The 27,084-nt window shown below is 45.2% G+C and overlaps 1 protein-coding gene across 2 annotated transcripts in view; it reads left to right on the plus strand.

Moving 5' to 3' along the window:
• LOC144116076 (DNA (cytosine-5)-methyltransferase 3B-like) overlaps positions 1-27,084 on the plus strand; it is a 297,915-nt gene that overhangs the window by 200,246 nt on the left and 70,585 nt on the right. For both annotated transcript variants that reach the window (XM_077650730.1, XM_077650731.1), the window contains exons 10-13: positions 102-156; positions 5,201-5,402; positions 12,282-12,427; positions 20,187-20,277. In XM_077650730.1, the coding sequence (XP_077506856.1) occupies positions 102-156; positions 5,201-5,402; positions 12,282-12,427; positions 20,187-20,277 (494 nt within the window). The remainder of the gene's footprint in view (positions 1-101; positions 157-5,200; positions 5,403-12,281; positions 12,428-20,186; positions 20,278-27,084) is intronic.

Below are 27,084 nucleotides of genomic sequence, written 5' to 3' on the forward strand. Positions count from 1 at the left end.
CACAGGACAGGCTAATTGAAGATAGTGGAATGAGTTCTTGTCTTTCAATGAATGTGTCCGGGCTGGGGGTGGTGAATGGTGATTGTGTGGTTACCTTGCAGATGCCTGTGCTCACACTGCCTGAGGCGGCTTGTTGGTGAAAATGAACCTGAAAAGGTTAGTGCACACAATGATTAACAACAGAAACGTCTGTTATTTATTTATTGAACCCTCTAGGCCGGAGGCATCAAAGAGGGGAGTGGATACAAAAAAAAAGAAATACATAGGAAAGGAAATCAGTATTACAAGAATTTTTTGATATTTACAAAATGTTAGCTAATTAATGCATTGCGAAAGTGCTGGTTATCATTAATGTTGATTTCAGCAGGAAGGTGGTTCTATTCACGTGAAGCACGTGAAGAATGAAAGTCTGATAAGGTGTTAAATGTTCAAATCCCAACCTTGTGGTGATGATCAGTGAGACTTGAAATGTAGTGGGGTGGAGCAATGAGTGCATTCCGTGGAGTGCAATGATGGCACAACTTATGAAAAAGACTGAGAAATTATTTTTTAATGGCATTCTAAAGGCTGTAAAGAGAGGTAAGTTTTCATGCTGGTTACGCTTGCGCCATGATTAAAGTTAGAATAAAATGCACGGCATTATTTTAGACCATCTCCAGCAAAGTTATTAGTTTTTCATGGTGAGGATCCCATACAGCAGCGTATTCCAGTTGTGAACAGATTAGCGTTTTGTAAAGTATTAATTTAAAAGATGATGGTGTTTTCATAAAGTTTCAATGTACATAGCCCAACATGCAGTTTGCACTGTTATTAATGTACTCATTGTGGTGCGACCAAGAGAGGTGTGCAGAAATTTGGACGCCTAAGTATTTATATCCAGTGACAGATTCTAAGCGGACGTTATTTAAGTAGTACCTGGAAGGAGTGTTAGCATGTCAGGATACTTGCATAACTTTATATTTCTCAGCGTTTAGGTCCGTGAGTCAATCATTGTAACAAGTAGAACTATAGATAAGATCGCTATGAAGGTTAGCATCATTGGGCGATTTTATTTCACAAAAACAATGCAGTCATCAGCAAAGAGATGAATGTTAGATGCTACTTTTGAAGGAAGATCTTTGATGTAAAAGAGAACCAGAAGCAGTCCAAGGACTGACCCCTAAAGCACACCCGAGTAAATGTCACTGAAATGTGAATCATAGTTTTTAGCAGAAACAAACTGATTAGTTATAAAAAAAGTATTTGATTCATTTCAAAACTTTATGATCAGTGCTCAGTTGATTTAGGTTAAAAAGTAATAAACGGTGACATACCTTGTCGAAAGCTTTAGATAAGTCGAGGAAAATGCAGTCTGCCTTAGATGCGCTGTCTAAAGTAAAGTAGAGCTTGTTAGTGAAACAAATAAGTTGGGTTTCACAAGAATATGATTTTCAAAAACCATGCTGTGCGGGTGTGAAGAGAGAATTAGTCTCGAGAAAACTAACAAGGTTTGTGAAAATACGTGTTCTAATAATTTGCAGCAAGGTGGAATGATAATTTGCAGATGACATTTTAATTCCTGATTTGAAGAGTGGAAACACCTTCCCGATTTTCCATTGTGTGGGCAATGTTAAGGTATCAAGGGATTGCTGAAAAATCTTGTTTAGTATAATAGAAGTGCAGGCAAAGGAATTTTTTTAAAATTTGGCATTATTACAGTCGTAGCCCGGGGACGAATGAAATTCTAAATCATTAATAAGTTTAGCAATGCCTGATGAGTCATCATGTATAGGATGCATAGCAGCATAATCATACCGGTGGGTGGCAGGTAGGTTAACGCCTTAAGTATGGGAAAAATTCTTCTGAAAGATTTTGTTGAGGACTGAGGCACATGAATTGTTTGGAATAGGATCCCCTGACTCGTCTATCAAATTTATGGATTCATCAGTTGGTGGGTTGATAATACGCCAAAATTTTGTAATGTTCAATGATAGCATGGATGGCGAGGTGGTAGAAAGAAAGTTTTTGTTTGCTTGTTTTAGTGTTGCCATAAATGTTAGCCACTGCTTTATATGCATCCCAATGAGAGCTGCTGGCAGATAGTTTAGTGGCTGCTTTCTGTTTGATAGGCATTTGATATGGGCTGTGTACCATGGGGTCTGTGGGTTAGAAATGATGGTGCTTGTAAGACTGTACTTATCAGTCCTTGAATTCTGGCTGCAAACATATCCCAGTTGGCTTGTACAGATAGATCATCAAAGTTCCTGAAGAAGATTTCCACAAAAGTGGATAATTTGTTATTAATTGTATCAAATTTAGCTCTGTTATATAGTTGTGAATGGTCTTTTTCTTTTTGACCGGCTTTGGACAAGCCACCTGAATGTTGAAATTCAGTGAAGAGTGATCACTTATGTTAGGCAAATAAGTAATGGTGCAAGCAATGTCGGGCCAATTGGTTAGAATGAAATCTAGGGTGTTGGCAGTAATAACGATGATCTGGTAGCTTGAGTTTGAGTGAAACTGTTTGAGCGAAAAAAATGGAGCATAAGTCTAGAAATTCACTGGCATCGGAAGAAAAGCGAGATATGGAAGGAGGCTGGGAATCCCATCTTATATTAAGAAGATTAAAATCTCCAAGTAAGAGCAATGTATCTTAGGGAAATCTAGTGCTTATGATGCTAATTTTATCATGGTCACTTCAACAAACGCTCAGTAGAGGGAGGATGATAACATACTTCAATTACAAATTTCTTGTGATCAAGAGTAGTCAAAGCCCAAACAGTTTCACAAATGCTATTAGTATGGACGCAATATGATGGTATGTTTCTCAATATAGCTAAAAGAATGCCCCCTCCACGTCTGTGAGTGTGGTCACATTTTTATGTTGCAAACTGGTTAGCGTTGGAAAAGACTTCTTTATCGCGAACCTGTGAATGTTGGAGAACAGAGGAATAAGCAGCAATAAGCTTTTCGAAGCCAGACATGCTGACAAGGAAAAAACAAGTTGAAGGCAAGTTGTAGGCATAGTGCAAATCCTGGTGAAGTGCTGGTTTCTGGATTTTTAATGTTAGCACAGGCATACTTGCACATATGCTTCTTGTGTGCTTCATAGGAAAAAACACTGAAGGAGAATACGGAGTTAATTGAGAGTTAGTGTCGTGAGAGTGTGAAAATGTCACTTTTATTGAGAACAACCATCTCCCTCTCCCCCTCTTCCTTCTCCCGCTTCAAATTTTTCACCGCCCATAATTGGTTTATCACTTTCATGCCAGACACTGTTTTGATGGGATGGGACATTGTGGTGGGTGCTACTGAATTGCAAGAATGTGAAGTGAATTTGGCCTGCATGAAGCTATCTTGTGCAGCCATGTCAAAAGTGCAAACCAAGCCCAAGTCTGCAATACTTCTGAACAGTGAGGCTGCATTCTCTAGAGTGAACGGGTGGCAGACAGTGTAGTGGTACCATCTTTTGATGAACATCTTAATAAAAGGCCCATATGAACAGAGAAGTGGCCATATTTTCTTTTTTTTTAAATTTTCCAAAGTCTTGGTGAATACACTTGCTTAGAGTACAATAAATTGTGGGGGGGGGGGGGGGGGGGGGGGGAATGTAATGGGGAGAAAACGGAATTTAATTTTGTGGCCTTCTCAGCAATGCAGCTAACATTTTGTGTTTAAAGAATGCTAGCAGTGTTGTGTAGGGTGATATATCAGTCTAGCATAGTTTTTGCATCCGTCAAGCGTAGTTTTTTACATCCAGTGATAGTTACATTGCAACTGGTTAACTGCTGCTGAGGATTTGAACCTAGGATAGCAAAAGTGTCTGCAAAGCTTAGATTTTTAGTTTCACCTTCCCTGCACCTGGTGTCTTGAAGTTCTGCAAACATTGCTGCCTCTGTAGGGCAAGGCCCTTAACATATTCCATTGAGCTAAGGAACCAACTTCCCCGCACGCCACTGTTGGTGAATGTAGTTTCTGTTGTTAAACTGTCTCCTTAAGGCAAGCCTTTGCTAGCTGCGTACTTAGGTGACTGAAATCTGCATAAATAGATTTTTATAACACACCATAGCACGACATCTTGAAGCCCCTTGACAAATCTGTTATGGACCAGATATGTCCATAGTGCAGCAGTTGTAGTGCTTTGATGGCTTTTGTAGGGTAGGTATGAATTGTTCACTAATTTTGCCGTGCTCATGTTGTTGACAGTTAATTCAAGCAAATGGGTATGCCTAATTCAGTGTTGTTTCCACTAGGTGAGCACTGAATTGTTTTTCAAACAGTCATAGGTTTATGGCTGTTCTTTTGAGAGACTGAAAGTTCGGTAGATTTTCCATTCTTGCCTGCCCACAGATTAGAGGAGCATCCACAACTGGACCTTTCTGACCTTTTATGTAGCCTCGTTGCACACAGGCAATCATTGAAGTCCTCAACCTGTTCAGGCCATTCCAACTTCAGTTGAAGCTGAAATTCTTTGGTAAAGGTTTATTGTGTAATGGTCAAAGAAATGGCTGCTGATGCGATGCTCTCTGTGTGAGCTGATACCACTCAAGCTCTATGACCAACTCCCTAGAAACACAGACACTATGAACATTGTCCCACTTCTGAAACTATATTGCATCTGGGGCATGGCTCAAGTGAGAGGCAAACAAAGATATGCAAGTCAAGTGTGGGAAGGAAAAACAGCCCCATGCTTATTGCCTCGTTGTGAATTTAATATCCTGTAGTTGTGTGATAAGATCACCTGTACTACACTGCCACGATCGCATAGAACTGTGGGCACAGGAGTTGGAATGGCACCGCACTCATGCAGTTGGCCAGCTGTCAACATTGGAGTAAGAAGGGAAGAAAAAAAACAAAAAGGAAACAAGATGTGATCACTGTGGGAGAGAGTAGAAAAAAGGGATGGCAAAAACTAAAAACTTGAGCCATGCTGTTTCCGAGCAGAATTATGTGAGCGTGTATCATATGTAGTGAAATAAGACTTTTTGAGTTATTTTCTCACTGCAAGACCAATTTCATTTATTATTTTTTCAGAACAGATATTTGGACATGCTTGATATGCTTGCATATGTTTTTAGGGGTACTCTGGATCAGATAAAATTTTCATTTCTTTAAGTTTGCCGGCCTACTGTGATTAGTGATCATGATTAGTGGTTATTCATGGGACTCGTCACCGTCAGGTTGACAGGAACTGCCACTTCTTGTTATTACCCCAATGCAGGTGTCCCGATGCTCTCTCTGGCAGTGCCACCTGTGTTCTGGGCACTCAGCTGGTCTACTGCGGCCTCGGCCTGACTGGGAGCCACGGGTGCTGGAATTCTTCCGTCCTGAGCACCAATGTGGAGGGCCAGCTCCAGACCCAATGCCCCATGGCCAGCGCCGGGGGCTGCGTGTGCTGTCACTCTTTGACGGCATTGCTACAGGTTGGTTGCTGCAGCATGGCTTATCTTGGCCTAGCTTGGCCTCCAATATTTCATGCTAACTCGTCATATTTACTCGATTCAAACTTGCACCTTTTTTGCAGCAAAAATCGCCTAAAAATGAATGCGTGTTAGAATTGAGTATGAAAATGAAACTGCACCAGCAACACCTTATTTTCACCGACATCACAAAAATGTCAGGTTGGTTTGGTGCTTCTTGTCCATGGATATTATCTATACTGCCTACCGCAGTCTTGGATACTGAGAAGCCTCGATAGCATCTGAAGTGCCCTGTCAGCAAGGTGCATTCGTTGGAAATGTCCATTGCGAAGGCACACCAAGTTTACTACGACGCTAGGTTTAAAAAAAAAGAAGTGACCTTGTGTTCGGAGGCTCTCTAAGCACACACTTGTGCAGACGGCCAGCCCTGCGCTGAGCACGCAACCACCGTCAATGCTTCCATCAAGGGTGCACATGGGGAAGGAAAGCTTAGGAGAGGCCCTTGCTATTTGAGCTGAATGACAAAAAATGTGCTGGATGTTAAGTGTTCTCGCAAGGACTGGGAGTCTGGCCAATGGCATAGCCAAAAGTAATGTTGGACGTAGCAGTGTTGTCTGCTTCATTGTCTGCTGCTCATGCACAAGTGTGCTAAGATAGCAGCCTGCTAGCAAGGGGGAGCCCTCATGCCCGGCTTCAAAAAAATGGGATGTAATGGCCCCTCCTAGGTTCTTTCCTTCCTCCATGAGGGTGCACAAACATCTCGGCACTTTGCCACGTTTGGTATCCCACCGCAGCCGGAGTTCCCGTCAGAAGTTATATGCGTCATGATGTTACTGAAGCACAGCATCTTGCACGCTGCCATAGTCTGTACTGTGGACGCTGATGAGGGTGCGAAGCATTGAGCAAAGAAAATCGAATGCTTTAAAATAAGGTGATCTTGTGTACGCAGGCAAGTGGCAATCGGGCAACCTCACTTGCGTATTTCTGTATAGAAGCATGAAAATCTGGGCACTGTACAATCAAAATCATTCCACTTTTTTTTTTCAGACCTTGAAAAACGAGTGCACATTACAATTTAGGGTGTGTTAGAATTGCGTAATTACAGTATGCATTATTTGCAATTTCATCTCAAGCAGTCAATCATTATACAAGTGAGCTTTGGGACCATAGAAAGAAATGGTCTCTTTCTGACCTGCACTACTTCAGTGATTTCAGTTTAGATTGTGGTCAAGCATGCCTGGATGAATGTGCAGAAAAGTCTGTCAATAGTGGTGCAGTTGACTGTGTTCAGGATTCCACATAGGGTGTCACAGGGCCACTCTCTGTCTCACCTCCGAGCCCCTGTAACCCTGCAAAAAGGACTCTATTTGCCTGCTGTCCTCACACAAAAGAAACTGTGCTTCCATAAGTGGCTCAACATTGGCAGCTGACACACTAAAGGTTAACTGAACTGAGCTGAACTCATTTGCACATGGCAGCAGATCAGTGGTAGAATATCGGGATAATGGTCCAGACCATGACACTATTTCTGAAAAAGAGCTAAGTGTACAATTTTTGGTTCCGGTAGCCTAGCTCTTTATAGCACATGAAGCATACTGTTGTGAAAATAAACACTGCACTTGACGCATATGTTTACCGTGCAAACCAGCCGACTAGCCACTGGCAGTTTTGCGCGCTGTTTGTCCTTCCAGCGCTTCTCATGTGCTTGCATGCCTGTGTCACGGCTGTGCAAGTAGCGACTCCTAGAGTTGAAAAAGAGACAGTGGAGAAAATGTGTAGAGTGGAAACCACTTATAATGTAATTTCTTATAGTGTGGTACCGGATATAATGTGGTTTTTGCCGGCAACCATGTCTGCTTCCCATAAGGCTCAATGTAAAGTATGCGGTCATGTGAAGTGAAAAACTCCTTATAATGTGGTTTTGATTTCTGCTCGGTGACCACACGAAATGGCAAGTGGGCATCCCTATGCAGCACCGGGGGTTTCTGAGGCGTGCTGTCACTAACTAAGCACAACACACCCAACAAATAATTACACGGAGATCGATGATCAATCAGACGGAAATGCGAAGGCATGATTGTTTCTATGATCGCTGACAGTCCGCTGCTTAAGTAACAGTTTTTTATTTCGCTTTGCAGTTCACGCACAGACTGCTTCCACCAGTCGAAGGCACTCTTTCAAGCATGTTGTCTTCCATAATTACCCAACTGGTCTCTCTCTCTCTCTCTGAAAAAATTTTATTATAAAGGTGCATTCCATGGAGGAAGTTTGAGGTGGCCCGGAAGGGGTCACCTCTCACAACCACTAGGTGGCCTCCTCATTACAGGAGTCGATTGGCGACCACTGTGGCTCGGGCTAGGTCAACCAGGGCCTTCTGGCTCGCCAGGTCGGAGCAGCCGAGCAAGGCTGCCTCCCAGTCCTCCCGGGTGGGGTTGGGTTTTGGGGCAAGGTTCGGGGTTCATTGGCATGCCCACACCATGTGGAAGATGTCCCAAGGCTTTTCCACACAGTGCGGGTGCTTTCCTGTACATGCAGGATTGAAGTGCTTTAAGACTGCCGGGCAAAGCAGTGTTTTGGTATGAAGACGTGTTTGGTGCGTGGCCGAATTGGTATAATTGAGTAATTTCTCAAAAAGTGAGGGCCGTATTGGGTTCGGGATCCGTTTCGGAAGGGTGTTAAGGCGTTGCTCGGAGAGTGAGCGCACGGGCGGTGCCGTCTGCCGTTTCATTGCCTTTGAGGCCTATGTGAGCAGGAGCTCATATGATCATTTGAGATGCAGGGGCCCCGAGGTAATCACTGTTTTGAAGGATGCAGTATGTAAAGAGACGAATGTACCCCTGTTCAATATTTCTGCAGCCCACTTTCGAGTTGGTGACAATGACTAGTGAGTCCTGGTCTGAGTCAGCTAGTGCAGTGGCGACCTCCTCTGCATGTCTTGAGCGTGGAATGTTAGGCTGTTCACCGCGAGGTTTTGGTGGATGACTGCAGCCGTGTACCAACCCCCGTGGCGAGGGCCAGAGGCATTCACGTAGAAGATTCCGTGTTTGTTCCCGAAGTGGCGAGTCAGTGCTTCTGTCCGTGCAAGCTGCCTGGCACTGTTGCAATCATGTGTCATGTTGGCCGGAAGAGGGCACATGTGCAGGGCGGGTCTCCAAACTTCGGGGTTGCCACTTCTAGGAGGAATGGCAGTGATCACGTTGTCGGCACCACGCATCCGTCTACCCTCACCCCAATCTGCGATGAACCCACTTCTATCGCACGCCTCTGTGGTCCCACCACGTGCGGTATGCTGAAGCTAATTTAAGCTTGCATTGGACTTAGTAGGTTCCTTTTCGTCCAGTGATAAAGCATTTTTGAAAGGAAAGCTACCCATCTGGCATGCATTTTGACCTGAAAAAACTGTTTCGTTATAGTGCGGATTTTTGTGGCCTCCGTGACATGCATTGTAGGCAGTCTACACTGTACAGGAAAACTTGGACCACCCACATTGTTTTGGTACTCACTCGGTTCTGGCTTGGCAACCCCACAGGTGCTAGGCCTCATGCTCCCGCAGTGCAGGCCACATGGTTCTCGTAGTGAAGAAACTTCGTGGAAACACTTAAAACAAATGTGCAGGACATGTCAAAAAGTTTAACGTACTGCAGTGGAATCCATCTATCGCTCAAGAAAGCATGCCCCAGGTCTTGTCTATCAAAAACACTGTTTGGCCAAGCACCTGTCAAGTCCGAACAAAGAGTGCTGCTTGAACTGGAGAGACAGTCATCCAGTGTTTGAAGAGCAGGCTCCATGTTAGGCACCAGATTTGGGGTTTAAATAAGGGGGTAAATATGTCTTTGTCTTTGCTGCCTATTCATGGCTTACCATTCAAACCGCCACCCCTACCCCATGATTGCGAGCTACTGAACGCTCGCTGAGCACGCCGGGCTGTGCTCTGTGGGAACATGGGAACATCACTACGCTAGCTGGCTGACACAAAATGACATTTATTGCTTCTGCAACAATAACACCAGCTGACAACAAAATATGCTAAGGAATCAAGGTCGTACGACTCACCAACAAGGTTATAAGCAAATGTTTGCCAACACTGGGGCAGTGGAGATGCTCCGAGGCCGCACGGGATGAGCTCGCAGGAAATGTTTTACGAGGCTTCACCATGCTGGTGAAGAACAAAGCCTGCACCATAACAACCGCATGCACAGAGTCCCGTGGGCAGGAGAGAGAGAGGCTTGTCTTCCCAGTGCCCACAGCAGTGATGCCGTCTGTGGCGTTGCAGTGCAGATGCCCTCCCTTGATAGTTAGGGTAACTAGAGAGAGTGCAACATCGCAGAGAAACAAACCAAAAGAGACAGAGAAGGGCAAGTCTCCCCAGGGCATACCGCATGACTGGTCATCGCAGCAGTGGTGATGTGCAGGGAGTGTGGTTGTGGCCGTGCAAATGTGAATCCAAGTGTGTGTGTTGTGTGTGTAACCATTTAGGCTGGTGCAACAGTGGGAATACTTCCTCTACTTAGAGCTCGTGAGTGTGACTACACAACTAGTGATAGCAAAGTTAGAGATGTGGGAGGATCACTGTCATGACCAGTACCAAATACCCCACATGCCTGACTTTTTTGTTGCTATAGTGTGAAAGATACAATGCCTGTTACCTATAGTAAGCACCACAGCTGTATGAGGAAATTGTTTGGGCCTGTATAGATCAGCAGGGATGCGAAAATAAACTGCCGTGGCATGGTTGCAGGGTTGTGGAAAAAGTGGACAGGATAAACAGCACATGAAACCGCCTATCAGGCTGGTTGGATGGACTGCAGGTTGAAGAGGTTGTGGTGCATTAGAGTGATGTTGAACCCCTTGGAAGCAGTGACGAGGAGGAAGATTTGGTGCCAAAATCCACACAAGAGTTTCACTCACTCAAGCTTCTAAACTCCTAAATGTGTTGTGGCCTTCTCATCACACTGCTACTAGCAGTTCTGACTCAGCATTCTTATCATCTTTGGTGGTTTGGATGAGCGTTGAGAGCACCCAAAATTTTGTACACTGTACACACTGCACTTTGGACAGGCAATTTCATGTATGTGTATCATACTGAAATTTGTATCAGCCATGGTTGTACCACTGAGATTTCATTTTATGTATTTTGCCTCCAGGTGCTAGGTGAATTGACTGATTTTAGGTACTAAGTGGACAGCACTGCTCACAAAAGCTTGTGGAATGTGGAAGGCACGAAAAGCTGGTTACTCCCACAGCTTGAGCGGGTAGGTGGGAAGTGTACTGTGCACTTGTGTGTGTAACCTGTGCAGTGCACCTCTCAAATTCAGGGTGTGGGTCCATGCAAGCTATGAAGGTGTTAACTCTTCCATTAGCATGCATGGTGATCATTGATTGCTGGTGGTGGATGGCTTCAGTAATTTTTATCAAGACCTGTGGCCTAAGTTTTCATATCCTGCACCATTTGTGCAAGCACAATACAGGTAAGGCCAAATATGTGAGTACTGTATTTACACAATTGTCATTCAGCTCGAATGTAGGTCGACCCTCCCAAATCACATTTCCAAAAAATAAAAAGTTCTGAGGCTGTTTCAGCTTTGCTTTGAATAGCTGAACACGATAGCATTATCCAGCGCCCGCCATTTATTGCCAGCCGCTATCGGCTGCCGCGTCCGGGCGTGCCCGTGGGCCCATTCCAAAAGGAAATTGTATTAGTCACTGGACTACTCGTCCACACTTACACCATCGTCCTCACTAGCGCTGCTGTCGTGATCGCTGCTGCGGTCCCACAGCACGTCATTCTAACGTCGTCGTCCAGCAAAATCCCACACTTCACAAACAGCCACATCACGACATCGTGTGGAACAGCTGAAAATTTTTTTCGCTGCAGCTGCCACACCTGTATCAACCATTGCAAACATCGAACTTGCGGCCCAGCGGGCGGCTGTTCATTTCTTTGGCGTAAAAATGGCAGCCATCTTGAATGTGGTCGTGAGCGAGCGCCGGTCACTTGCCAGACCTGGAGCACAAATGATGACTGACGAAGCACTACATTAAAAACCTGTGAAACACGGCCGGCAGTTGTCAAATGTGTCAGAGCCAAAGAGAAACTACGCGTGGATGGCGTCGGCTCTTCCGTCGGCTACTGACACTTCCTGGCACCGCTGCTGTTCCGAGTGGGGGTGCTGCCTCGATTAGAACAGCGGCAGGAAACAGCGGATCAACTATCAATGCTCCCTTGAGCGCCGAGTACGCATTTGAAAGTAAAAAGAAAACTTGTTGGACACTTGACCTTCCCGTAGAACCCGTAGAACGCGATTGCGTTATCGGGCCACCGTCGCTTATCGGCAACCGCAGTCAGCAGTCACGTGTGGGCTGCCAATGTGCTGCTTATCGATAGCCGCCATCGGCCGCCGCCTGCGCGTTCGGGGAGGGGATGCCAGTTCTGTGTGTTGACATAGCAGCTGCTCAAGGCCAACACCAAGAGTGATGTGATGGAGGCACGCAGCGAAAATGCAGCCACACTGTAGCATGCCTGATATCTCGTTTGTCTCGTCTTTACTTACAGTGCGATGTTTTTGTTTCGATTGTAAGTCAGCCCCCCACTTCGGATTTTCAAATTATAAAAATAGGTCGACTTACAATCGTGTAAATATGATAATTCATTTTCTCTTTAATGTAGGAATTTTTAAAACAAATATCAAGCCACAGGAGGAGGAAGATTGCAGTCCACAGTGGGGTCTAGTGCATGCATTGCCTTTAATAACAAAACAATTGATTCTCATAATTCATGGCCCTATAAAAGCAGTTTTGCCAGTTTGCCAGTTCAGTTGTGTCTACATTAGCTGATATGCTAGAGACTAAGGTTGAAACGGGCGGTTGGTGGCCACTGTGCAGGAAAGTATGTGCTTGACCAGCTGGGCATCTTGGTGGAGGCTTACTTTGCCAGTGAGGTGGACAAGGATGCCATCCATGTGGGCATCACCCAGCACGGCACGACTATCACCTACCTGGGTAATGTGCAGGCACTGGATGCCGCTCAGGTTAGTGATTCACCAGTACTGCCCTCTTAGTTCGATGTGAGACAGGAGATGTTCTTGTATTCAAATGCTTGTAAACGCATTATATAATTACCACTGCACTGACTAGAGCCCTGTTCAAAGACTTTGAAAACCAGGAGCCACCATGGTGGTTCAGTGGCTTTGGCTTTGCTGATCATAAGATGTTGGTGGCCACATTTCACTGAAGGAAAAATTAAAAAATGCCTGTGTATTGTGAAATGTCAGCACACATAAAGAAAACCCTAGGGGTTCTAAAAAAATGCAGAGCCCTCCACTACGGCCTCCCTCATAGCCCCTGTGTTGCTTCGGGATGTTAAACTCCACATTGCTATATCATACCATGAACCCCAGAGGAAATTGCCCTGGATAATGGAGCCTGAGTTTTGGTTTTGATTAAGACGAAGTTTTGCGAGGTTTAATGATGTTATAATGCTAATGTGACTTATTTCCTGCTGCATAGCAGTATTAGTATGGTACCATCCATTACATCACACCTCTACTATATCGGAGGCCTCTGTTATGTCTGGCTCATCAGCACTCAAGTGCATTGCACAGGGAATTGGGTCACAGATTTTGTAGACATCAAGTTCATGATGCTTTGTTTTGAACTAAGCTTGTGTCATTTTCTACTACCTCGGCACTTCAGCAGTCCTTTTTCTAAATTCAAACTTCAATTCAATTCTGCAAAATTCATCTATTAAGCTGAATAATTCAGTGAGCCAAGTACAGTGAAACTTCAGTAATTTAAACTCTGTGAATTCAACAGCTTGGATAATTCAAAGAGGCGGCCTGCACTGGCCCAGTTAAATTGAAGATCTTGGGTGTTATAGTGGATTGCCCGATCCAAATTTCGCTGCAAACCAGCAAAGCAATGGCCCCTGTGAGCTGTGTGGCAGTGCCACGGAGCGATTCTGATGCTTGATATGCAAAGTGCCCCAGTACTACCAGCGCCAAAGCCACTCTATGCTATGGTTTTCGCCCCACTGAAATGTACACACGCACTCATCCCATGAAGCGATCATTCTTGATCCGTGCCCGTGACGGGCTGACCATGCGCGACGCCAGCCTGCTCTGTTGCTTTGAGTCGTGTGCTGTAGTTAGAGGGTTTTGTTACACATATACCTGATTCCTTTAAGTGCCATAAGTCGACCTTTCTTTACAAAAACTACCATCCAAAACTGGGGGTCAGCCTGTACACGGAGCTGACAGGTTTGTGGAGTCCAAGGTAGTATTGGACGAGCGGCGGGTAGGACGTGCCCCATGCCGACGCCCGTTCCTGGCAGGACGCACGAAGCTCCAGGCATTGCAGAAAGTCACAAATTTGAATGCAGATTAGTTCTGATAACGAAACAACGAATTGTGCGCCATTTACCCAGTTCTTTCGTGCTGGCAGTCGCTTCCTCTGATGAGCAGTAGGCAGTGCAAGATCAAACTTCCGACAATCTCTGAAGCTTGTGTCGTGCCAGAATCTGAAACTGCTGAACCATTTACAGTCGGGGTTGCCACTAGTCTCTCGGGCTGTATGTGAGTGTGGAAGGCAGTATGGAGTGCCATTTCGCTTTTGATCTCTCTTGGTTTCAGACTGCTGTCCCTAATTGTGATTTTATCATCATACATTTGTTGCTCTGAGTTGAGTGCACTCTCTGATCTCATCCTACAGAAAACTACAAAAAAACTGAGCTGAGGGGACGAAGTGGCAGAACGAAATGGAGGGAAGGAGTATGTGTCAGCTTATATTTGTAGTCAACTCTTTTTGGCCAGCAAAAGCTAAGAGTTGGGGGGTAGACTCTTGCAGAGCACTTACAAGTTATAGTCCTCCATAAAGCCAGCAATAAAATTCCAGTAAGGAGAGGCGTCAGGCAGGGAGACACGATCTCGCCAATGCTATTCGCCTGTTTACAGGAGGTATCCGAGGCCTGAACTGGGAGCATTTGGGGATAAGAGTTAATGAAGGATACCTAAACAATCTGTGATTCGCTGATGACATTGCCTTGCTGAGTCACTCAGGAGATGAACTGCTAAGCATGATCAATGATTTAGACATACAGAGCAGAATGGTGGGTCTAAAAATTAACATGCCAAAAACCAAAGTAATGTTCAACAGTCTAGCAAGGGAACAGCAGTTGGCAATTGGTAGAGATGCTGGAAGTGGTAAAGGAATACGTCTACTTAGGGCAGGTAGTGACTGCTGATCCAGACCATGAGAAAGAAATAACTAGAAGAAAAAGAATGGGGTGGGTGCATACGGCAGGTTCTCTGAGATCATGAATGGCGCCCGTGTGCTGTATGATGTCAGTGCATGTTAAAGATCCCCAGCTGGTGGAAATTATTCCGGAGCCCTTTACTATGGCACCTCTTTCTTCTTTCACTCCCTCCTTTATTCCTTCCCTTAAGGTGGCGCCGTTCAGGTGTCCTGGATATTTCAGACAGATACTGCACCATTTCCTTTCTGTAAAAACCAACCAATTTACCAATACCCCTCGAGAAAAGTATACAACAGCTGCTGGTACTCACCTACCGGGCAGAAACATAGAGGGTAACGAAAAGGGTTCAGCTTAAAGGTTTCCTGAAAAGGGTGTTTGAGGTTGTCTACAAAATGCTCGCATTATGTAGAGTACAGGCCAACGAGTGTTCATGCCGCATACGAGACCTCAAAAGCAAGCCGATAATTTACAGTACAATTTTTAAAGCTCCCGATTCCGGACCCAGCGGCCACCTGCGGTGCTGGGCTTTCACCCGAATCCGCACTTGTTCCGGCAACATCCGTGCTCGTTACATTTTGGAGCACTCGTTCTGTCAGCAGCAGACTTCTAGCATTGGTTCGCACGCATCGGCAGCCAGCGGAGGGGGTGAGTGCGAGGGGCTGGCTGAGGAGCACCTACATTGCAGCATGCAAAAAGTGATGAGAGGAGAGGGAAAGACACAGGAATTCAAATTCTGACTACAGATAACTCAGCTTCCACAAAGCGCGTCTAAAAAATTCTTGCTGGAGGATATTTCTGAAGCAGTGTCTTTAGCATCCTAGGCACATCGCATCTTTGTGGAGACCCCCTTTCACAACCCCTTTAAGTTAAAGACAATGCAGCGAGCTACGGACAGAAAAATTATTGCTGTAATGTCAAGAGACCGGAAGCGGGAAGAATGGGTGAGGGAACAAACGTGGGTTAATGACATCCTAGTCGAAATCAAGAAAAGAAATGAGCTTGGGCAGGGCACGTAATGTCCTGGCCAACAAGTCCTGACATCGAGTCTTTAACGAGTCCTGACATCGCACAGCACATGGGCCTCTGGCATTTTGCCTCCACCGAAATGCGACTGCCGCGGCCTGGATTGAACCCACGTCTTTCAGGCCAGCACCATAACCACTGAGTCTCTGCAGCAGCTGCTCTTCCAACTTTTTGCACTTCTAAGTGAACCTGTAACCAAAATACTGTCTGTTTCTTTTTTCCCATTTTTTTCCCGTCTTTACTCACTTTGTTTATTCAAAATCTGCAATAAAGTAATTTGACCATGTGGAAAAGTTTTTCGAAACAATTTTACCATTAAAGGGTTAAAGCAAGTGGGGCGCATTCAAAGTGTCATTTTGGTTTTCCGACAGATGGCAGTATAGGTACTAAATGACTATTTTGATAGAATTTAAAAAAAATGTGCCCATTAGGAGTGAAGACGAATTCTTTCATTTGACCTCCGGTTAAGATAACATTTGCAGCAACTGCGAGCCATGGCGATCCTGTGCAACGGCACATACAGGACATTCATGCAGCACTGTGAAGGACAGAAAAATATATATGATATGCTTCTATACAAGAAAGTGCACCCCCGCTAGATGGCTTCCGTGCATCTTTGTGCAAAAGTGCGGGGGAAGCCGTGTTGCAGGCACGTGCTTTCTTGGAGCAGGGCACATTCAAGCCTGCACTGTTGCAGTGGTCAGACAGCATCGCGTGGCCAAGAAAATTTGAAAATTGGTTTTTGGCGACAGGAAATGGTGCAGTATCTGTCTCACTTATTGGCGGACACCTAAAGGGCACTGTAAGGAAAGGGATAAAGGAGGGAATGAAAGTAGAAAGGAAGAAAGGTGGCGTAGTGGAGGGCTCTGGAATAATTTCGACCACCTGGGGATCTTTAATGTCCTCTGACATCGCACATCACACATGAGCACCTTTGAATTTCAGCTGAAACGCGGCCGCTGCAGTCGAGTTCGAACCCGGGAACTCTGGATCAGTATCCGAGCGTCCAGGGCCAAATTTCTAACGGACATGGAGTCGCAACATGTTATCGCAGAATGGAGCTGGGCAGATACTAACACCGTGCGCTTTGCCTGCATTGAATGGAAAAGCATGTGGCATATCTGGTCATAGAGTTGGTAACAGCTGTGCTGAGGAAAGAGAGAGATAAAAGAGGCACACGGCTACCCCGCTCGGCACCTTTGAAGTGCTTGGAGCAGGATGGAAATTAAGAATAAAAAGCACATGAATAGCAGCCACTGTGGGATGCACTGAGAAAAAAGAGGCAGTCAAAAAATAAAAACTAGAGAAGTACCATTTTCAGGTGGATAATGGGAGCTTGTTTCGTGCTCTCACTCTTCAGTTCACTTCATGCATAGTCAATAAATTCTGTATTTGCAGTTATTCTCTGTAAGGTTAATTTATCATGATTGTTTTCATCTAACGTATATATGGACACACCTAGCATTCTCACGTACATTTTTGAGCACTTCTGTTAAGACGAGCAAATTTTCTGGTCTCTTCAAGTTTGTCTTCAAGGGAGTTTACTGTAATTTTCTTAAACATAAAATTTTTTTGTTGTGTACAAGTCGTACCTGCTGTTTATTACAGGTGTTCATTCTGTTGTATGTTGTGGCAGTTATACGATCTGAAAGCAAACAAAGGCTTTGATGCTCATGCTTGTGTAGCCAGCCCAGGCGGGAAGAGGGGTAGTGAAACAAAAAGAATGAAAAAAGGATGGAATGAGCACTAGCGAGGTTGTATTCTGTAGGTACCAAACATATGGCACCTTTCTCCCAGTGTGCTCAAACAGGGTCTTGTAAATAAAATTGAACGAAGAGGTAATAATTCTTTCCCAAGCTGCAGGAGGAAATTAAGAAAACGCATTTCATTTCCATTTAGGATCACTGAAGTGTCACTGAAACGGTTATTTTCTTTTATTCTGTTACGAAATACTATATTTACTTGCATAATGAACACACTTTTTTCCCGAAAAACTGAAGCAGGGTTTGGGACTGCATTTATTATGTGGGGTAAATTTTACGAAAACTTTTTAGGATGAGCAAAAAATGCGGTAATGAAAAAAATGTCATAGATAGCTTACTTTTTGCACTAAATATGCATATACACTGTATGTGAACAGCTTTTTTATTGCACTTCACTCTTGGTCTGAATCACTAGACCTGTCATCTAGGTTGTTGGCTAGTTCCAAATCGTGTTCCCACAACTGGTTGTCCTTGGTGCTGTCCAGTGTGTTTGCAGTTCCGGTTTTAAAACTCTTTGCAATGAAGTCAGCTGGCAACAAGTGTCATGCGTCCAAGATCAAGGAGCATACCGGCTTGGCGGATGGCCTCTTAATCTTGCCGGTCGGCATCAGGGTTTGCCTTCCTTGGGCTGTCCAGTCTGTGTACAAGCGGTGCACACTGTCCTTGAATGGCTTGTTCACACAAACATCAAGGGGCTGCAGCACCGAAATGAGTTTACCCGGAATGATGGCAATCTCAGCATGCAGCTTTTTTAGTTCCTGGCTTATGTTCTCTCCAAGGTGGCAACGAAAGGCCACGAAAGCTGTTGAGCGTGAGGAGAGACAGGAGAAGCAAGGCGCCAGGTCACCGTCCCCATACAGTCTGGACCCAATCAGCCATTAGGTCAGCCGACAGCCATTTTTTCTCTAAGGCTCATGTAATGTCCCTCATGTAATGTCCCGAAAGGGACCTTTGAGGAAAAAAATAAATAAATAAATAAATAAAATAAATAAATATGTAGGTGTATGCCGGCTATGAAGTTGGCCTTACACACAGTTTTCTTTTTAAAGGTAACATGCGGTGGCTCTTTCCTGCTGTCTGCCGTGATAGCCAGCATGACCATGAAACGCTGCTTCTCGGCACCAGTCATTTTGATGAGCACGCTGCATGCTCCTCTTTCATTGACCGTCCTGCTCATCAGAGTGTCGAAGTTGATGGCCATATGGTCAGCGTTTCCAATTTGCGAGAGGAGAAACTCTTGGTCCCATCACAGGCGTATCACAAACTTGTGAAAGTCCACTACCTTCTCTTTGTAGCAAGGATGCAGTCCCTGACAAAGTGATAGGCACCTCCTCAAGCACAGTCTGTTGCGCCGCATGAAACATGCCGTCCACCCATTACTCGCTTCGAAGGTGGTAGTTGTGATGCCATTCTTCCTGGCTGCGGCTCGCACATGCGTCCTCATCATTTCGTGCGAAATGACACAGCCTTCTTTTCGCAGGTCCTGGACATATTGAAGGACCTATTCTTCCACACCAGGAAACTTTCTGCTTTTCGGGCCTCTAAAAGCACACCACTTCTGATTCGTAGCACGCAGCTTGTCATGCTGCTTCCACCAGTAATGCACGCGGACTTCGTCTATTGCAAAATGCCTGCCAGCAGCACGATTCCTGTGCTCAATTGCATTCTCCACAGCGTGCAACTTGAAACCGGCCATGTAACTGACATTTAGGCCTATCGTCGTGGCAAAATGCAATACAGGCAAAAGAAAAAAAAAGAATAACTGTCAACACTGTATCAGAGTGGGAATTGCTGCCAGAGAAAAAGAGTAGTCTAGAGCCTATGCCACGGTGGCAGTGTCTAGCATCATTTTGATTGGATGTCTCCGTGTGCTCCCATCAACATGCTGGCAACTGGATCCTTAAAAACTTCATAGTTGTGAGAAACAACCGCTGGCTGGCACGGGCAGTTTCCTCATCTTCGATTGCTGTGTGCTTGTGCATCATGATGTCTCTACGCTCGTACCGTTTGTGAATTGTGCTATGGTGCAAGAATATTTCAAAAACAAGTGCTAGAATATTCTTTGGAATCCTGAAAGACAACAGATCAGTGTGCAGTTTGTGCCTGCCGTGCACAGGTATAAGGAAACGGAAACGAAAAACAGCACATGCGGAAAAGGGGGGGATGGAAAAGGGACCGGAGGGGGTGGGCATAATAATATTCAAAAAGAAAGAGAACTTCGGCAAGTAGGTGCCACATAGCTGCTACTCTTGTTGTCATGACATCAGCCCAATCGAGTGAAGTGTGATAGCTACAGTGCAGCCGTTCGCGGGACTGCAGGGGATCAAAGTTTGGGGTGTGTTTGTTATGCTGGATAAAAAAATCCAAACTGTGACGACTATAGTTTTGGGTGCATTCATTATGCGAGTAAATGCGTTAAACACCTCTGCAAGCTCATAGTACTGTTGTATATTTATGTTTAAGACAAGGACAGTGGCACAGTATCCAAAAACTGTCGGCTGTGCCTGTATCTTGTCTTTGCTTTCTGCATCCTTAGTGAAGTTTGCACTGTTTTATTGTGATGAACAACAAACTAGCTCATGATGTGCTATTCATGTGCTTGTCAGCTGCACTGTGTATGCTTTTTTAGTATTGTTGTTAGTACAATCTCACCTGGCATGCTGTTTTAATTTCGCCGAGCCATTCTTTTACACATTATGTGCATGCAGTGGTAGTCGATCTGCTGCTTAGGCACAAATCTGTGCTGTGCAGCTTGAGAGGCTGTGCCCGATAGACCTGCTGATTGGGGGATCTCCCTGCAATGACATCTCGCTTGTCAACCCGGACAGGAAGGGCCTCTACGGTGAGTGCATGGGAAATGTTCTTGCCCTTTAGTGTTTGGTGGACTACGTTTCATTTCATATTGTAGTGGCGCTGCATTGTTAGAGTTTTCTACACGCTGCATTTTTCTATATTGTAGCTGCTGGCAACCTTTGTACTAAAGAGAGCAGCATTATTATGTATCAGCTTGAATTCCATTGTGGTTTTACAAATGCTGTTTTCTTTATCTTTTTCATGCAGCTCATTGTGTGCATGTTGAAGTGTATATGTAGTTGAGACCACTTATAACAATTCTGACGGTCATGTGAATTGTGTTTATTGTATACAAAGTGTGTAATTTAAGTGCACTTGTCATATGAAGGTCAAGAATAAAATTTCAGGCAAAAGTCATGTTCAATTCTTTAACAGTTCTGTTATGCATGCTTGCAATCATGGCGCATTCCAAGCGGTCTGGTGAAGTTATGTGCTCCTCACTGGGATCCTTGCCGGTGAGCTGGTTTAGGGATATGGTATATCTGACAATGGTTGAAGCATTCACAGCAACTGGTGACAGGTCGGCCTCCTCATCATTGCCTTTTCTGGACTGCTGGTATTTGGGGAATGCTCCTGCTCTGTGCACAATGACTTCGTCAGTACATGGCTCTGTGATATTGATGTCATCATTTGCACCTACAAAGTCATCCCAGATGACCTCAGGTTCAGGCAGCTGTGCATCAATGACACATTGCTGCAGATGTGTCTGATCATTTGGGTGTTCAACAGCATGCTCTGTTGTTCTTCGGTTCAAGGATGTTTCGAGACTGAGTGTCAATGGACCAATGAAGTGCAGAGCATCAATGTCGACATGGGTAGCCTTCTGAATGTGCTTTCTCCTTGCTGAGTCAGCACTTTACTTGCACTCAAAATCTTGTCCTTGCCTTTGGCCTACACTTGCACTGATTAACTTCGTGGCTTGTCAACAAGCATTTTAGCAGCAGTCTTCTGTAGTTTCAATGCTGTCTTTTTTACCTCATTTACTCACATAATTTGTGCCCTCGGGTAATTTGCGCACACCTATTATCATACCCGAGTTTATAAAAAAAACTTTTATCACACATTTTCGCTCTCTGCTGCACCAGACCACCAGCATGCACGCGAATGTATTCAAGGCGGGATGCGGATGATAAGCGTGGCCGCGTCACTGTGTTCAGCTGCTAAAGCTGAGAGTGGTGACAGGACGAACTGCTCATCACTTACCCAGCTCACTCGTACTGGCGGTCGCCTTCCTAGATGAGCAGTTGTGAGAGCAGGCATCCGGAGACTGCCACCATGCACTGGAATCCCAAACTACCAAACCGTTTGCTGTTCGATTTGCCGCTAGTTAGCCATGCCGCATGGGAGGGCATCATTTTATTGCCTTTTATCCGTATTTGCCTGTGACTGCTGGCTTCGAAATTGTACCGTTGCACATTTCTTGCTTTGAGCTGTGCACGTGTCATCATGCCATGCAGTGGGGAGCTATATAATGTAGGGCGGGAGAGGGTATGAGTCTTATATTTGCAGCCAACTGTTTTTTTGGCCAGTAATGGGTTGCAAGCTGTGGTGGTCAACATATAGGCTGCAATGTACAGTATATATTGCGGGTTATGAAATTTGTAGAGTTTTTTAGGACATGTTTGCAAAGTCTTCGCATAATGTGCGTACCCCATTTTTGAAGCGTTAATTTAAAGAAAAAATAGTTGACAAGTTACGAGAGTAAATACGGTATTGCCTTGTTTCAGTTGCCACATTTTTTGCGAGAGGTGGGGATGGGTTTAGGGGCTGGGAGATGTTTTCAGCCTTCGTGCTCACAGGTACGGCGTGTTATTCAACTGTTGGGGCAAGCTTCAACTGAATGGTGTGGCTACAGTTCGTTTTATCTGAGATGTTGTGCCGTTGCCCTAATGCAGGGGTTCTCAGGCTAGATTCTGTGGAACCCAGGGGTTCTGCAGGCTGCTTTTATGGGTTCTGTGAGGACCTACACTGGCCTGTCCCCTCCTTTCTGGTACACTTCTGGTGGGCGTATACAAAGCAGGCCCAGTACTTTTGCTTGTTAGATCTCATTTCAGAGCATTAGCACTTCTTAGCTGATTTCTCAGTTTCGTACCATCTGCAGCATAGATTTTGGCAGCATGACAAGAAGCCGCACACCAGTAATGGTGCTGCATATTTATGTTATGGTGCTGCATATTTATGTTATGGTGAGAGCATTGGCGGTGGTGGCTTGCCCATTGAACTTGGCAGCGTCCCAAGACACTACTGCAACCAGCTGTGCCAGTGCACGTATGTTTAGAACACCGGAAGGATTGTGTGGAAGGGATATGGTGCACAAGGCAATGCGTGTTACATGCAGTTGTGCATGTGGCGACTGAAAGTGTGTGTCACGCTGTTGAGCTGGCCGAGCCCAGTCAAGACAAAAAAAAAGCATGCGTATCTCGTCGGGCATCTTTCGGATTGATTTGATGGCAGTGGTGGTGCTGAGGCTGCAGTTTGCCACACACACAAAGCCAGTATCTGTCAAAATTCAAAAAACAAAAAGGTTGATGCTGCGTTGAGACCTGAGTGCCATTGAAAGCCAGACGAGGCATCATGTGATTCTGTTTGCAGCCCAGCTATTCGAGGGTACGAATGCGGCGGACTGTTTACCTTGTCGTTAGTTTTTTGCATTTGTCTTATGTCAAGTTAAAGGTCTGAGCATGAGAGATGGCCACTGAATTAAAACTCCTTGTTGCAGGCAAGAAAAACACTTGCAAAAGTGAACGAAAGAGCAAAAAGTAAAGGTCCACTCACAAGCAAGCTCAACTGATTTGGACAGGATAGGGAGGTTCCTTGGCACATGCTAAAGGCTGTTGGGGTTCCTTTTGGCAAACAACTTTGAGAACTCCTGCCCCAACCCAGAGAACCTGAAATATTTAGAGGATATCCACAAATGGTCCCAATATCAAACATCATTTCGAGAGACCTATGAAACATTTGTGTGAGCATTTACAAGAGATCATCTGTTGGTGGACATCCATTTGACTGGCATCTTGTGATATGGTCAGAATGTTACTTTGTGCACATTGCTGAGATTCTAACTGTGGACTTTCTGTGAACATTAAGAAGCTCCATGAACGGGGCTCAGAAAGACACCTTCTTTAGAAGAACGTTGGCTTCCACCTAACGCGTCTGCATAATGTTCGTGCAAAGGCAGCAAAGCAGATTAATATGGTATTTTTTGATAAAAGGTATTAGCAACATGATGTGCTTACTTGAACTTCTCGTTTCTGCCGTCACAAGTTCATAATTGACTGCACTAACTCCGTTCGAATGGCAAGTGCCACTGGCGCTATTAGGAAGGCCATATGCGGGGAATATATAAGCCCATTGAATGCCACTACCAAGTGTGTGTGTGTGCAGCTCGTCGATTAAATACATGAAGCTTTTTGTTTCATAGTGTTTGTGGGCATATTTTCGAGTGTGACTGATTGCTTGACTGGATTGCCGTGGCAGTGTTGATACTAATTAAATCAATAAACTGTTCAAACAATCACACCTGTCCGAGCGAACCGTTTCCCTTGCAATTAGCTTATTCCATTTCAAAAATTTTCTTTTCGCTTTGCCTTTGCAGAATATGCAAAGAGGATCACAAATATTTTTCACGGATGCGTGTTTTGCCCAACTGCCATCACAATTTGTGGCCGAAAAATTTTGATGATATTCTGTAGATGGCCATTCCGAGGCAATAGGGACATCTTCTGGACATAGAATGGACAAAGTGTGGTCTTTAAGAAACATCCTCTGTACATTTATTTTGGGCGGTGCATTCTGTCAATGTCTTCTGGGTCTAAAATGTTGTCTGGGATGGATATTTTGACAGCAATGTTGCCCTTGTTTGTTTTAGGAGAGCATTTGATGGCTGTTATTAGTGGGCAGACTTTATCTGTAATCCCCATGTACTGGCTGCTTGTGGCACAAAAAGGTCATAGGTGCCACGGTGGACTTCATAGTTCCCATTCTTTTCATGTACATTATATGGACAGTCATGCAAAACCTCTTGGATGTATTTTGGCATGCAGAATCTTATTTATTTGAGTTTCTTTCTGCATGGAGAAATGCACTAGCAGGGATGATCAGTTAATTTATTTTTTAAAAGGATGGGCCCAGCCTTGGTTTTAGGAAGAATAGAGGAAGATCAGGTATGGAAGTCTTGTTTGAGTCTTGAGATCATTGTGGTTGTGTTCTTCCTCAGGTGATGACCTAGATGTGAACTTTTGCTGCAAGTGTTATAGACTGGTAAATACCGTATTTACTTGCATAATTTGTGCCTGCTCGTAATTTGCGCACCCCAACTTTTTACCTGGATTTTTAAGCAAAAACTTTTGCTTGCATGTTTTGCGCTGCCTGCTACACCAGACCACCAGCATGTGCGCAGGTCTGCACAAACCAGGCCCAGAAAGATTGGCATGGCAACCTAATACATACTGCACTTGCAAGGCCATGCTTGCACTGTGACAAAACGAGGTTTAGGCAGGACTGTACGGTCGACATGTGTAGATGAAGCGAAAGCGCTCATGCACATATATCCAGATTTACACATCGCCTTGTGGCCCAGGGCCGGTTGAATATACCGTGTTGGCACGATTCTAACGTGTCCCCGATTGTAATGCGCCATAGAATTTAAGGAGCGGAAAAAAAAATAACTTTGTGCCGATTCTATCGTGCACATAAAAAATAATGCGAGCAGACACCTCAGAATTGCATAAACATTTTATGGCACATAAATCGGCACACACAAACACACACAAGCGCCAGGAGACGTAGACATTGTAGGCTACATGCCGTCAGAGTCGGACAAGAGTTCTTTCTCACTGTCCACAGACCACAGCAAGTCTTCCTCAGTGCTATCCAAGGCTTTCGAAATGCCACATTCTTTAAATGCCCGCACGACCATCGCCTGTGGGAGGGCCTTCCAAGCACCGTGAACCCACGTGGTTATGTCCCCGAGTGTCGCTATCTGGATCGCTGGCTGCGTTGTATAAGCTCCCAGTCCAAGTGCCCGTGGAGATGATGCCGGTGTTGTTGGCGTTGGGGGCACCACCCTGATGGGTGGCAACAGCGCTGGAGACACCCCTGGCAGTAGCAGGTGGTAGCGTCCTCTGTTGACTCCCCGGAATGGGCTCAGGCATGGCAGGAAGTCCACGATGCAAAGCCATAGAACACGAGCTCACCGGAGCAGTAGCCGGCGTCGCTCTCTTCCAGCCAAAGCTTCCCTGACCCGCCAGAGCCTCTGCTTCTCTGTTCTTCCCCTCCCTTGCCTCGCTCTCTCTTGCCCTTTTATAGTCTTGGCGTTAGTCCACGTAAGCCTTGTCGTCGTCTTCTCCTCTTCTCCACCAATCATCTCTCTCCACCTCACCGAATGCTTCTCCACCAATCATCTCTCTCCATCTCACCGAATGCATCTTCATCTTTATTCTTCGATTAATCGACGTCTTCTTCACACCTCTTTCCTTCATAATTTTATTTTAGATTCGCTATTATATGTGACAGATACGATATTCAGGTGGTGAAAAATGCATTCCAGGCAGCTGGGAGACAGTTTGCCATGAGCATAAAAATGATCCAGGACAGGCAGAAAGCAGAAATAGGGCTGTGGTTGCTGAAGTTTTCAAACTGCAGGAAGTAGGCATGCAGTCCACAATCCAATGATAAGGCTGATGTTTGGAAGTAGGCATACTGTCCAGAGCTCAAGAATTGTCTGCATGTGGCATCTGCTGCAAGAGTGTATTTTCATCATGCTTTCTGATGGAGGGATCCTCAGTGCCTTGTAATATGATAGTGTTTAAGGGGCTCTGAAAACACTTTATGAGGAGAGCACATCAATTCACTTAGTCGCAGCATTGTGTTGTCATGAGTACTTGAACCAAATAGTACTCTTCTACATGCAGCAGCAAACACACAATCACACGTGAAAGTTGGCGAGCCCTTTCTGGCGACTTTTTCATGCTCGTATCCTTCTCCACCCCACCGCTACTGCGTACGCCAGTTCAGGGATGCTATTGGTTAGATTCTTTCAGACATCATCAGACAGATACCATGGCTGTGGCCAATCCGCGGCATAGCTCTGGCAGGTCAGGAAGTTCTGCCCCCAGCAGTGGGACTGGTGGTGGTGCCGGCAATGGAGCGCCAACATTTCAGTGCGCAAATAGGGATAAGGGGTGAGGGAAAGGCACAAAAATGCTGAAATTCAAATTTTTACTACAGATAACTCAGCTTCTACAAAGCAGATAAAAAACCTTGCTGGAGGATATACGTAAAGCAGCGTCCTTTTTCATCACAGGCATACTGCAACTTTATTGAGACCCTTTCAGAGCCCGTTTAAGGAGCCCGTGTCACAGAAAAGCCTGCATCGGAGCCTTTGTTTGGCATTGGCATCGTTGACCGTGAACAAAAATCTACAAAAAATCCCCAAAGAAGCAACCTAGGTGGCCCACATAGGTGTCGGGCTGTTTAGGTCACGTGACTTCCTGTCAGGTTTTCCACCTAGGTCACATGACTTTGTGGAGTCATCGCAACCTGCCCACCAGATTGTGAACAAACTGCCCACGATGGCAGGTGGAAGTTCAGTTTATGATTGGTCGCAGGAGGTTTCTCGGGAAGAGCAACCTGTTTTACAAGCCCAACTGATGGCAGCAGCTGCCATTGCAGGGCAGTGGCGCATCGCTTAAGTGCTGCACACTGTGCCAGGAGTGGTAGACTTCCAGGGATCTATAAATGTGAACTAAATAGTGACCTGCATATATTAGGCATTAACCTATTAACGCGGTTGCAT

The sequence above is a fragment of the Amblyomma americanum genome, chromosome 1, assembly GCF_052857255.1.
Source record: "Amblyomma americanum isolate KBUSLIRL-KWMA chromosome 1, ASM5285725v1, whole genome shotgun sequence".
NCBI lineage: Eukaryota > Metazoa > Arthropoda > Arachnida > Ixodida > Ixodidae > Amblyomma > Amblyomma americanum.